Consider the following 14,592-nt stretch of genomic DNA (forward strand, 5'->3'; position numbering starts at 1 on the left):
ATGACATTCTTCATGTCACATATGATCTCATCAGAAATTATGGTACTGATTTCATTTTGTATGCCCTCACTTAAATAAGTAATCAGTCTTCCAGATATGGCAGCACAATTAATACGGACTTTTAATACTGGATTGAACTTGAGCTTTTGCCTTAAAACGTTTCCATTACCTGGATTTCCCAACACTGTCGACTCGTAATGGATTATTTCTTTTCACAATTATGGAAAACTACCTTAACAAAACCGATCTCTATTAATTTGTTTGCCGCAAGGAGTGGCCGTGCGGTTTGAGGTGCCATGTCACAGATTGCGTGGCCCACCCTCCCTTGGGCAATGGTGAGTGCGTGTTGTTCTTAGTGTAAGTTAGTGTAAGTTAGTTTAAGTAGTGTGTAAGTCTAGGGACCGATGACTTCAGCAGTGTGGTCCCTTAGGGATTCACACACCCATTTGAACATTTCATTTCCTCGCTGATCAGTTGCCTTATCATTAAGTTTGAGTTTTTAATGTTCTGAAAAAGCTCATTCCAATTGCAAATTTCAGTAATATGGTTATAAAGCAGTTCATAATTAGCGAGAATTTTGTCAAACTTTACAGGATCTTAAACCATTTTTTGTGAGAGAACCAGAACGCGAACTGCAAAACTTGTAACGAAAGTAATACGCACTATTTTCCGTTCAATAATACCCTCCGCCACGCACCGTATGGTGAATTGCTGAGTATAGATGTAGATGTAGATAATATACAAGCCATGTCCGTTTAACTTTTCGTCATTTAATAGGTGATAGCAGCAATGAAAAACTATGAAACACCTTCTTGTCCCACTGTTCACAGAAAACTACATTTTTTCACTAATGTCTTGTATAACTTCCTGAATTCCTCTTATTCTAAAATTATCATTTATAATATCTCTCCAGGTTGCCGAATTGCTAAGATCATTGACAACTTTAAGACTGCTGCCTTTCATAGATGATTTTCTTTCTTCTTGATGATGTTGGGCTGCTCCTCTATCTTCTCCTTTAGCACTCTCCTAAGACGTTTCTGATCGCGAAACAGATCTATTAGCCACTAGCTCCTGTTTACATGAAATGTGCGATTCTTCAGCGTTACCAGCTGATGGAATTATAGTGACACTACATTAGATCTCACATAATTAAATTTTCCTTGAGATGTACGAGCCTCAAATTAATCTACGATAATGTTAGAAGCAGAACACCCAGGTGTCTTTGCTTTCTGGGGATGTATGCTAGTCAGTACACCGCCACAGCACTATAGGAACGCTGCCACACTGAAAACTCTAGTCCAATGACGATTTAAGGAGAGAAAAATAAATTGAAGACATGAACTGAAATTTGTGTTAGGGAGGGCACTGGACTAGCGTTGTCCATGCAGCCACGTTACCTATGCTGCTGTGGTGGTGTAATGGCTATCACACCTGTCTAGTAAGCAACGGGCCCTGCTTCTTCGCCGTGGTACAAATTTTACTCCATATCTTCAGCTCCCAATATTATTGTAAAAACACAACATTATTTCACAGTCACAGAAACACTGTCAGTCCGATTTAACAATCTGTGTAATGAAGCCTTTTGCAGCGACTGCTATTTTAGCATGGCACACCTATTTGGCACCCAACAAGTACTCTTGCATAAAACAGATCACAGCACCACACACAGACAAATCCGTACTTGACGCACGACTGAGTTGCTGATCCAAGGCGGCGCACACATTAGAGCATCCTAATCAGGTTCCTTGACTCGAGTGTGTCCGGCCTGGGTATTAGCAATGGAAATCCCAAACCGCATACCAATCGTAAGAGGTGAGGGCTTCACTGCAGGCTACAATTTGACCGGCCTACACGCCGCACTTACCTAGCATTGTGGGTAAAGAGGTGCACCGCGACGGTCGGCGACGTCAAACGTTTCTGGTATTTTGATACAAGCCGGGCGAGAAATGGAAACCTGTATTGTCATAGACTCACTAAGAGAACGATTGCCTCTGCCTCTGTATTCATCAAAGCTGTCCAGTTTAGCCCTTCAGCGTACGCATTTTTTGTAGTAACTCAACGAAAATAATTTTTTTCTGTCCTATTAGAATTGCGATCAACTGACTATATTCATTTTTTGATAATTTTATCTTTGTGATTTGGGACCATATCACCACGGCTCCTGTGTGAGGTATTGAAACTATGGTGGTAAATGGATTTCCCATTTCCCTTTTGTGAGCTCTTATGTGTTGCCATTACACGTAAAAAATTATGAAAAGTGTTTCCTGTTTTTATTTTACGTTTTCTTTTAATTTATTTAAAAAATATTTGTTACTGATATTAAAGTTTACTTACCACAATGCGAAAATTATCCTTGAAACATTATCACACAGTAAAGACACGAGCTGATGCAAGTCACAAATAATGTATATTGCAGAAGCAAAGCAACGTGTTCCGACAACAGTAGTGATCCCACGACAAACAGAAACTGACTGTTATAGCAATTTTTATACACCTTGTGCAGTTTGCTCCCACGAGATGTCACACATAGACAACCGTGGTAAGATATATTCCCAAAAGCTTTGGGATACTCCTAAGTTGGTGCTGAGTATGCTTTCCAAAGACTAAAAATGACAGATAAATTTTGTGGTAAATATGCTTCCCAAGCCCCTTCCAGAAACTACTAATGGTAACTGTACTTCCCAGTAACCATTAAAACACTATTGTTCGGTGGGATACATACTTCCCACACTCCTGAAGGCAATAAACAGAAGTAACAGCTGGCGCAGCGGATTGTCACCAGATGCCAGGAGCGTACAGAAGTGGTAATACATATACTCTTAAACGTTGTAAAAAAGAAAAATGCCTTTAATGGGAAGTATATGCCCCACAGGCCATGAAAGGGTTAAGGAGAGGTGGAATGAACAACGAAGGTGCTGTCGACAACAGAACTAGCGTGAATTTAGCCATTTGACATTTTAATTTGAATTTGTTTTCTTTTAGCAGGGAAGCAGACTGTTCGTTCAGTGAGGACAAATATTGACAGAATGAAATCACAATGAAATCCAGACCTTTTGCTGTTTACAGGCGCTGATAAATGTCAATGGAGAGAGCTGAAAATTTGTGCACCGACCGGGACTCGAAACTGGGATCTCTATCGCTTACTGCATTTTAGCGGTTCATGCACTAAAACTGCCACAGGAAACATGGCGTTTTAATTATTGCTTCTTTACTACTAACTCTATTTGCAACACATTTTGCAGACAGAACTTACATGTGCCGCTGAATGTACCTACAAAAATATATCATCGTACGACCATAGTTCAGGAGATATATCGTCATGAACAATAAGATGCGTGTGAAACTGCTGCATCATGCAATACTAGCAGTTACTACTAACTCTATTCGCAACATATTTCGCAGATGATATGCGCAGATGCTGTTGAAGGTACCAAGAAAAATGTATCATTGTACGAGTCATAGATCAGGAGCTATGAAGTCATAGACGCTGTCATGCGTGAGAAACTGCAGCATCCTGCATGACATTTTAATGTATTAATTCTTTGCCGCTAGCTCTACTCACAACTTACTTCACCGGCAATCGGCACATATACAGTGGACACATATACTACTGGACGTACCTACAAAAGCATATTAGTGAACAACTCATAGTTCACGATATACGTCGTCATTAATCTTGAACATCGCGAAAGTCAATCTGCCAGACGAAATTTGCTAGACGTACTGATGAAATAAGTGCGTAAATTCGCGTCTTAAATGACGAACAACATAATTTTCTATTTTGTTCTATTCACACCTGCACAGTTTCAGTCCCTTTGTTAAAATCATATTTGAGGTTGTGTTTTCTAATGCTGTTGAAAACATTTCTGAAGTGTTTTCTTTACTCAGCATATACTGTTGAGTGCCATAGATGAAAAACGTCTGCTGTACTTCACATAATATTCGTTCTTGGATCCTGCTTACTAAAGGCTATCTGACCAACGACCGCACATCCCATGCACAGTGGAAGTTATGCACACTAGTGACATGACTTGGATAGTCAAGTGCTCCGTTCTTACATGTAAGCGATGAAAATTATTACACGCTAGGTATATGTAAACATAACTGACAATAGGACAGTGTCCACTTAAAAAGAACGATAGGCATAAGGCTGAAATCGCAGTCGTAGTGAATAAACAGTATTAACAGCAGTGAAGTTGGCAGGGTAAAATACAGGGAGCGAAAAGGCTATTTACAACTTGTACCGAAACCAGATGGCAGCTGTAAGAGTCGATGGACATTAAACGGAAGCAGTGGTTGGCAAGGGAGTCAGACAGGGTTGTAGCCTCTCCCCAATGCTATTCAATCTGTATATTGAGCAAGCAGTAAAGGAAAGGAAAGAAAAGTTCGGAGTAGATATTAAAATCCATGGAGAATAAATAAAAACTTTGAGGTTCACCGATGACATTGTAATTCTGTCAGAGACAGCAAAGGTCTTGGAAGAGCAGTTGAATGGAATGGACAGTGCCTTGAAAGGAGGGTATAAGATGAACATCAAGCAAAACGGGTATAATGGAATGTAGTCGAATGAAGTCAGGTGATGCTGAGGGAATTAGATTAGGAAATGGGGCACTTAAAGAAGTAAAGGAGTTTTGCTATGTGGGGAGCAAAATAACTGATGATTGTCGAAGAAGAGAGGATATAAAATGTAGACTGGCAATTGCATGGAAAGCGTTTCTGAAGAAGAGAAATTTGATAACATCGAGTATAGATTTAAGTGTCAGGAAATGGTTTCTGAAAGTATTTGTATGGAGTGTAGCCATGTATGGAAGTGAAACATGGACGATAAATAGTTTAGACAAGAAGAGAATAGAAGCTTTCGAAATGTGGTGCTACAGAAGAATGCTGAAGATTAGATGGATAGATCACGTAACTAATGAGAAGAGGAGTTTGTGGCACAACTTGACAAGAAGAAGGGACCGGTTGGTAGGACATGTACTGAGGCATCGAGGAATCACCAATTTAGTACTGGAAGGCAGCATGGAGGGTACAAAATCGTAGAGGGAGACCAAGAGATGAATACACTAAGCAGATTCAGAAAGATGTAGGCTGCAGCAGGTACTGGGAGATGAAGAGGCTTGCACAGGATAGAGTAGCATGAGAGCTGCATCAAACCAGTCTCAGGACTGAAGACCACAACAACAACAACAACAACAATAGCAGTCCACTGAAATGTACTATCCTTTCTAAAATACTGCACGACTATGAACGCCAGTAATCGTAAAATGTCAATATGTTGTGTTCAGAGAAAAAGATTACTACAATATTATACATTGCAAGTTTGATGAATTTTGAAAACATAGGTAACTATAGACACGCCAGTAGTTGCCATAAGTACTAGCCAGGTTTACTCACTGGAGTCGAATCCTGGATTGATCGGAGCCACGGTGACGCCCCTGAGCAGAGCTCCGGCCATGACAGGCGTGAACTGTGGGACGATGCTGGTGGCCACCACTAGCACGTCGCCGGGCTTCAAACCACGTTCTTTCAGCTCCAAGGCGACGCCAGCAGCGCGCTGCGACAGCTCGCGGTAGGTAACGGTAAGGCGGCCCAGCTCTGGATATACCTGCAACACGGTGTATAGCTGTCAGTTCCTAGACAAGAGGAGCATCAAAGCTTATGCATGGTCCCTGAAGATAAAGTGGACTAGTAGCTCAAGGTTCTCCACAGAATCAGCAAGGAGAGGAATGTATGTAGCTTGATGAAGGGATCAGATGATAGGATGTAAGATATCTGGAGCGACTTTCGTGGTACTAGAAGGAGCTATACGGGACAAAAAATAATTTTGCTGAATGGGGACAAATTACAGGAAACGATTTCAGAGAATACAGAGCAAGAAAGGTCTTAGGGTCTATGGCTGTAAATGCATGGTGTCTATTCTACAAGGTATTAGGTCTCTACAGCACAATACTGTGCACAATATGCTGTGAAGAGTCCACCATTAGAAAATGTGTTCAAAGTGGCTCTAACCATGTCTGAACACTATGCACGGTTGTATGTGCACTTGAATGCTGTCACAGGCGGTGTGAATACTTTGTTCCAGTGTCTGCACATCTGGGATACACTCCATAGTACACGATTTCTTACATGTCCCCCACAGGCACATATTTAAAGTGTCGAAGCCTGGTGACTGGGTGGGCCATGCGACTGGACAACCGCGACTGCGCTGTCGGAAGGGGTGGATGTCGACATGTCTCCAAATGAAAATGCAGAAGTGAAGTGGACAACCATCATTTAGTAGCAAACTTTGACTGTGTCAGTCAGTAGCAATGGACACATAGACTAAGATTAATGACAGTACATTGAAAGGGTACAGTACTGCCCGACGTAGAAAATATGTACAACGACATAATTGTTCTTGTCAGAAAACATTTCTTGTACAATAACACCATTTGATTTAATACACCGAATCCGGATACCGACGTAGGAAAGAAGGACAAGTTATTTATTTAATTATTAGATGTCCACATCCTTAGATCCCTATATCCAGTTTGGTGATGTTTGTGAATTGAATGAATAGCTGGTCTGCTGACGACAGATAGCGAAGGTAGATTCTATAATCATCTTTGAGACAGTCCTCTGGTCACCTTTGGCCGAACCAAAGAGAGGAAGTACGCCAGAGCACTAAAGGGCCTGGAATGTGGCTGTCCAATACGGTGGCAAGGTCCTACCCCACTTCTTCAGAAGCCCGGGATGACCAGATGAATGGCCATGTTTCGGCACTCTGTCGCTGGTTTCTGAGGTGTGAAGATGTGTTTTATGTGTGCGCCATAGAAACAAATTTAAATGTGAATGGTATGCACGTGGAAAATTTAAGAGTAGATAAAAATAATGATTTCTCTTTTCAGAAGCTTTTGATTGGAGGCTCATGTGAATTGTTGGAAATAGACAAGCAGGTAAAATCATGGAGAACATAGGATTCTTTGGAAGTGACCAACGGTCACAATGAAGCCACTTGTTGTAATTATAAGATGAAATACTTGCGTGTGGTAATATTAAGACGAAATACTTGCCAGTGTAAATCTAAGTTAAAAATATTTACGAACTGCGTGTGCAGAACTTGAATTAGAGACAAGCACTTCCATGTGGTGAGGACAGTGTGAGTCTCAACCTGACTATAGACATTAACAATATAGAAGTGGTTGTCCAAGCTTTCAGTTGAGGATACGTGTGTGAGATAATTAAGCTACCAAATATTTCCATTATGAGATACTTTCGTGTGACACTAGCTTAATATTCTGATATTCTGAGACAGAATTAAGGTGAGCCGGCCATCTACCTGATAACACCATGTGGGTTGCATTGCACAGGGAGATGTGCATAAATCCTCCAGAGTTCGTGGTAGGGAAATTTGTTACGTGGGTGAGTGACGTGTGAATCTGGGATGACTATTGATTGATATAGGAAAGAAGAACAAGTAGATAACCAAACATTTTGTTTTTGTGATGTGTTTTATACTGCCAATGCGACTTATTTTGTATATTTAATCTGTGTGATTTTCATGAGACAATAGCGAATTAGTTTAAAATATGGGGGTCAAAAGGATTTTCCTTCGTGCAGCTCGATAGTATATTCGTTAGGTTGCTAATGAATGAGATTATGAGAGTGTGGGAGAGGGTGAAGTAGCGAAATATTCCTTACCAACCCAGAAAGTGGACAGCAGCAATAAACAGAAACATTACGAGACTACAGAATAGTATAATACTTATGTAATGTCATGCCCATTGGGTGGAGCATCCCTTGTTTATCTATTGTGTTTAAGTGTAATGCAATAAATTATGCAACATTAGCGTGAAAGAATTTATTATAATAAAAGAGGAGATATATGAAACAAATGGTGGTCTTGATTATTGAGTTATGGATAGCCATTTTGTTGAGGAGATGTGCACAAGCTATTAGTCAGAAGAAGCGTTAAGAAGTAAAGACAAGAATGAATTATAGCTTAACTGTTAGGTACTAAGTCTCTAATTTCAAGCATAGTTGCAGTGGGTATGATAAATCATGAAAATATTTCTGCTGTATGAATAATGAAAGCACTCGCTTGGCAGGCCGCTCACAGATAAGGTAGCCTCCTGACATGTTGTCGACTGTATAGTTAGCCCTACCTTTTGGCACCGTATCGTATGAATAATTATGGTTGATAGCAAGGTGTATGGTTTAAAATGGGTGTGTCAGCCCAAAACTCCATCTCCCTTGCATTGATATAAAATTAAGCTTACTGGTTACCAGGTTCGGGCTGACATACCCATTTTCAAAGCACACACCTAGCTATCAACCATAGTTATTCATACAATATGGTGCCAAAAGGCACAGCTAAGGATACAATGGGCAGTAAATACTATCACTGATCTTAGCCTATGTGTCCATTGCTACTGACTGACACCACCAAAGATTGCTACCACATGATGGTGGTTAATGGTAGTCCAGCTCACGTCTGCATTTTCGTTTGGAGACATCTCAACAATATATAATTTCCTAATCACTCAATAATTGCAGAACTACCATTCCATGGCAGTATACCTCGATTTTATGTACTGCTTTTGTATCTAATATTATGAACTTTCGCCAATTTTATTGCTTTATATACATTCTGCTGGTATAAATTGCTGAAAGTTTGATGCAATGCGTTACTTCAAAGCAAAATGTAAAAATTTGAAAATTGGCTGTAGTTTTTAAACAAAAAATGGTTTGCTGACAGTTTTTTCCTGAATATCCTTTTGGACGCATAGTTTCTGAAAACATGTTAGAATTGTCCAATTAAATTTTTGTAAATATTTTTTAAAATTTTATTATTAAATTTAAAAAAAATATTTTGGACAATTGTCCACCTCTGGAAAACACTGAAAAAATTAGAAAGTGATCTACAAATAATAAAGTTTCATCACACAAAAACTATCCTGGAGAGAAATACAAATACTACCCAAGAGACATTAACAACATAAGTAAACGTAACAGTGTCCAAACTGAACAAAAATTGCAATATATAAAACAAAATTACACATTATAAAATATAGGACAACTTACATGAGATACGAACACTTTCTTACCTCTGCCATAACCAAATTAACTCAATGTAAAAACACATAGCATTTTGTTTATAATATTCAAGCATTTTGTCATAAGCTAATTTGTCAACAATGCACAAAATGCTGGCGCTGCAATTTGCATTCAAGTTGATTCGGAATTACACATGTGACGAGTCTCTTTGATGCTTAGATAATATTTTTTTGTATGAGAACCACTTTTCTTCCACCAACTTCGAGGACTCTTTGCTCAGCGAATAAGTACGCCCTGTTGCTGTGGTGATATCAACTTCACACAGAAAATCAGAGAAAAAACATCACAAACATCATTATCAGGCCAATAGAAGGAGTCGCATGGTCTATGAGGAAGCATGAACCTTACTGTAACATCTCCTTCTCCACAGTTCACCCTCTCAACAATTCCCAAATACCAAGAAGACTCATATGCACATGCAACATAGCAGCTGGGCTGCACAGTGCATTCTGGCATTAGTGGCGCCAGTGCATCTGAGAAATCATGCACGATACTAAAATCCATATCACAGCTCAGCCTTTTTGCTCCCGTCTTGGTTGGTGATATTGGTAGAGTGTGATGCATAGATCGTGTTTCAGGAATTATTTTTGCGCTTGTGAAACGCTGAGAAAAATAATGTCTGACTTTACCACTTCATCTTTTGAAACAAAGAGAACTGAAATGTCTTGCAGGTTCTCACGACGGAATTCAAATACCTGTGAAGCCGTAAGTATTTGATCTCTATAAACTCTTTGCAAACTTGTTTCTGTGACCACTCCTTCAACATTGCCACCAATACCATCACAGGTACATTTGCCATGGCTGGTAGCAAAAAAGAACCGGCTACAATTTATGTTGAAGTCGTGTTCATGGTAGCAGATACTTTTGAAATTCTTCCAGTATTCATATCGTGCAGCACAACCATTGGCGAAATATTCAACACACGCAAGATGAATTTCTGGAAATTCACACTATAAAAAAATCAGTATCGTCTTCTGATTCTGGTACACCAAGGCAACATTGTGTTCTAGATCATCAGAAATAATGAAAATACATTTGCATGCAACTGTTTGTCCTTTTTGTAATCTATATGGACAGTGTGAAGAGTGCAGTTGCCATTGTTCCAACTGTACCCCTTTATTTCATCTTGAACAACAAAATTGAGATTTTCACTTAAATACATTAAAAATTAACATAAATTCTTCATCAAGTATTTCCTTCTTCATTTCCAGATAATCAGATTGTGACTGAGCAATTAAAAAGTGCAAAGTAAGTTTTTCAGTTTTGTTAGTGTGTCACAGAATTCTGATAGAGGAGTGATTTGAACACTTCAAGTCATTCTATCAGTTGATCCCCATTGACTGTACTGAACCATCTCATCAGCATCACACTCTTCTGTTTTATTTTCTAAGTGCTTTTGGTGCAATGAACTGGTGGGCCTTTTTCACAAAAAATTGTTCAAATGGCTCTGAGTACCATGGGACTTAACATCGGAGGTCATCAGTCCCCTAGACTTAGAATTACTTAAACCTAAGTAACCTAAGGACATCACACACATCCATGCCCGAGGCAGGATTAGAACTTGTGACTGTAGCAGTCGCGCAGTTCTGGACTGAAGCGCCTAGAACTGCTCGGCCACCACGGGTGGCCCTTTTTCACACAGACGAAGCATTCAGGCTCGGTTATTTTAGTTAGATCTTGGTATGTTTCTTTAATAGAAATGGAATTTAGAAGCAATTTAACGTTTTGGTGGTAAATGCACACACATACTGTAATGATTCGAGAATTTCGGTGTAAATTCTGGAAACACTTGACTTTCTACCGTCTCGAACACACGATATTTCAGATGTGTCAGTGGGATGATAGAATCCTACCCACTGCACGTCACATGTCTGCGTATGCAGGTTTAAACTCAATCGGAGGAAGAACATAGACGCGGCGATCGTATGACACTGACAAGTACCTGTCGGGCTATACATGGAAGGTTTAGTGAAAGTGGGTACGAAAGGATCATGGAGTATTTATGTAACTCAGTGATAATAGTGTCAGTTACTATTGTTAGTGAAATAAACTTTTCTCTTAGCCTTGTTGAAGGGAAGACGTGTTTCTGACTTATGTTGAGAATGGACATAGTATTTAAACCAACTTTCTCCTACATGTAAATTAGTTTGTTTCTGATGTTTGGAGACACTAGAGACTTACTAAACAGTACGTATTAATGTAAAGAGAGGGATTTCTAACATGTCTGAAGTTTAAATATACGTCGATAATTTAAACAAATGAAAATAGTATGTCTACTTATTTTTATAAGTAGAAAGAGTCTTAAGAAATTCCTGTACCTAGCAGCATACTTCGGAGAAGGAGAGAAAGAGAGTTTGCAGCAGCAGGCTAGCCAGCAAAGAAGGTCGCAGGGGGTCTCAAGTAAGTCATCTCGTAAAAGAAGTGGAAGTTTGCATACAAACACTTTAAGTCGTCCAAACGGTTAGAATACGGTACCCGTTCCTGATGATTCTGCAAGTATACAGTGTTTTTGTCGAAGAGAAGCAAATTTTGAGAATCCTACTTTGTCTTCAGGATACTCTTTTTAATAGAGAGAACACAGTTAAATTACTTTAAAAAAGGCGCTTTTGCTCATAGGTATTTTTGCTGGTGCTCACTTTTAACCTTTCCCAGGCATTATTTTTGTGTCATTGTCATTCAAATAAACACTCTTTACTTTTTGCACTGTATCATGTGGCAATGTCTTTCCCCTTTTTTGCTCAGCCATCGATAAAATACCCTTCTTCCATTAAAAAAGCTCTTGTCTGTCGTACCAATATTCAGAAACCTGAAATTTGGGACTGACTTCCTGTCGAGACCAAGTTGAAGCCACAAAAGTAAGTAACTGAATTTTTTCACGATTGGTTACATATACAATTTCCTGTTTGATTTTGTCCATGAGTTCATCATGATGTTTTGCCTTTTCTTCCAATTCTGTTACATCACTGTCAGGGATAGTGCTTGCATCAGCAGCCAGCTCAGCTTGATATGTATGCGAAATTTTAGTTTCCAGAGCCCCAGCTGCTGATTAAAATTTTCGTTTGGCTGCTGCATACTGACTATGCCTAGCAAATGACTGCAGCTTCGCACGAGATACTCCTAAGCAAGTATTGAGCACAGATTTTTCAGGAGTCTACACTTTCACATTACTGTCATTTATATAGTCTGGTGATGAGTTGTCACTTGCTTGTTTTTCATCAATAAGTTTGATAGAGGTAGGGCACCTTTTCTCCCCGGGACTAACACTTAAGTCTCTCATTCTGAAGATGTTTGCCTTTTCTACACTAATTTCACGCAATCCAAATGAAACAGATCGTTTACGGCGCTTGAAGCAAATTTTCTTATGTGGAGAGAATGTGCACAGGTACCCGCCTTTGTGTTGAACACACACACACACACGTGAAACACTTAAATCACAGTGTTAATGACTGCTGCTTCGCCATAATAAAAGTTCTTGTTCTTCACTGATCAGATCATTCACACAAGTCAGGGAATTGTCATATATATCTTCCAGATACTGGCCAAGAAAACACTGCCTTCTTGTACTTTCCATACTGCTTCAGTCATAAAACCAATATTTGTCGTAAATAATTCAAAATATGATGGGTGTAACCTAAAAAGTAATTAAATAATGAAAAATTATTGTACCCCATTGTTTCATTACAAAAGTATTTCACATTATTATTGTAACATTAGGGGACTTACTTTTGTTTTGGAATAAATAGTTAAAAAGTGCCATAACTGAATTTTTAGCCAATAATTGACTACAGGTACAACTCAGTAGAAGAGCTCAGAACTGCATGCTCAGCGAACACATGGCTCAGAACAAAGGAACTGGATGATGCAATACATGTAGTGGCAATAAAACAGTGTTCTCAGATATGATTTGTTAATAGGGAAATCCAGTGCACCCAACTTCAGCAATTTAGTGGTGACATGGTAGTCTTGAATTAGCAAATTCAATATTTCTTTTACAATAACATTGTTTTTCACACTTACCATTATTTCTACAAACTGATTCTTCTTGTGTGACATAATGGAATATTTATAATAATGTAATTTTTTCAAAGGTGTCAATGAGGGGGCAATACCTTAAAAAATTGTAATGTCCATCCATGTTTGTTTAAAAGAAATTATTTACATTTTTTCCTGAGATATGGATGGTGGATATTCACTACAAGAAGCATGACCATAAAAATATAAACATTCCTCTTTAACCAAAAAAATTCAAGCTTCCACTGTAAAAACTGTAGGAACTATTGCAATTTTAAATTATAAAGGAGTTTATAATATACCCTATGTTTTACATAGAAGTGCAGTCGCGAAAAGCAGTTATATAGGTCAGACGATTCGTACCGTTTCCGACCGCTGTACAGAACACCAACGACATATTAAAAATAGAGAACTGGAGAAATTGGCAATTGCGGAGCACAGCCTCACGAACAAACGTAAAATATTGTTCCATGAAACAAAAATTCTGTCCCATGCCTCCACGTACTGGGATTCTGTAATTAAGGAGGCTGTTGAAATAAGAATGAGCCAAAAGAACTTCAACCGCGGTAGCGGATACCATCTGAGCTGTGCACGGAAAAGAGCGCTTGATGCAGAGAATCAGCAGAGACGTTTCTTCCAAAGTTTACGTTCCAACGGAAACGGCGGCGCCACAGGCGCACACATTGACACCGTCTGCGACAGCAGTACGTACTCGCCGACCAATCATAAGCCAACCACTGGCTATAAAAAAAGGCTACGGCAATAGCAGTGAAGACATTCAGCTGCTCCTGACGATGACGATGGATGGAATCGTCGAAAGCTCGAGATTTTATCTAGAACTGACGCGGCAAGAAGACCGAGAATGTTTTACATAGAAGTGCCGTCGCGAAAAGCTTCGTTCCCATACTCCTAATTTTCTCATTGTAGTCTCTTTGCGAGACATTTGTTATTTGCCAGTGACATAAGATGCAGTATAGAGCTCACCTCTCATCTCCCCTTTCGTCAGAGTATCACTTACCTATTGTATCTCACGAATCTTCTACACTCCTGGAAATGGAAAAAAGAACACATTGACACCGGTGTGTCAGACCCACCATACTTGCTCCCGACACTGCGAGAGGGCTGTACAAGCAATGATCACACGCACAGCACAGCGGACACACCAGGAACCGCGGTGTTGGCCGTCGAATGGCGCTAGCTGCGCAGCATTTGTGCACCGCCGCCGTCAGTGTCAGCCAGTTTGCTGTGGCATACGGAACTCCATCGCAGTCTTTAACACTGGTAGCATGCCGCGACAGCGTGGACGTGAACCGTATGTGCAGTTGACGGACTTTGAGCAAGGACGTATAGTGGCCATGCAAGAGGCCGGGTGGACGTACCGCCGAATTGCTAAACACGTGGGGCGTGAGGTCTCCACAGTACATCGATGTTGTCGCCAGTGGTCGGCGGAAGGTGCACGTGCCCGTCGACCTGGGACCGGACCGC

General features: G+C 39.9%; 1 protein-coding gene across 1 annotated transcript in view; it reads right to left on the reverse strand.

The window, feature by feature from the left end:
* Positions 1 to 14,592, reverse strand: part of LOC126281486 (uncharacterized) — a 260,262-nt gene that overhangs the window by 186,426 nt on the left and 59,244 nt on the right. The window contains exon 2 of the mRNA XM_049980485.1: positions 5,395 to 5,605. Within this exon, the coding sequence (XP_049836442.1) occupies positions 5,395 to 5,605 (211 nt within the window). The remainder of the gene's footprint in view (positions 1 to 5,394; positions 5,606 to 14,592) is intronic.

This window comes from Schistocerca gregaria, chromosome 7, assembly GCF_023897955.1.
Source record: "Schistocerca gregaria isolate iqSchGreg1 chromosome 7, iqSchGreg1.2, whole genome shotgun sequence".
NCBI lineage: Eukaryota > Metazoa > Arthropoda > Insecta > Orthoptera > Acrididae > Schistocerca > Schistocerca gregaria.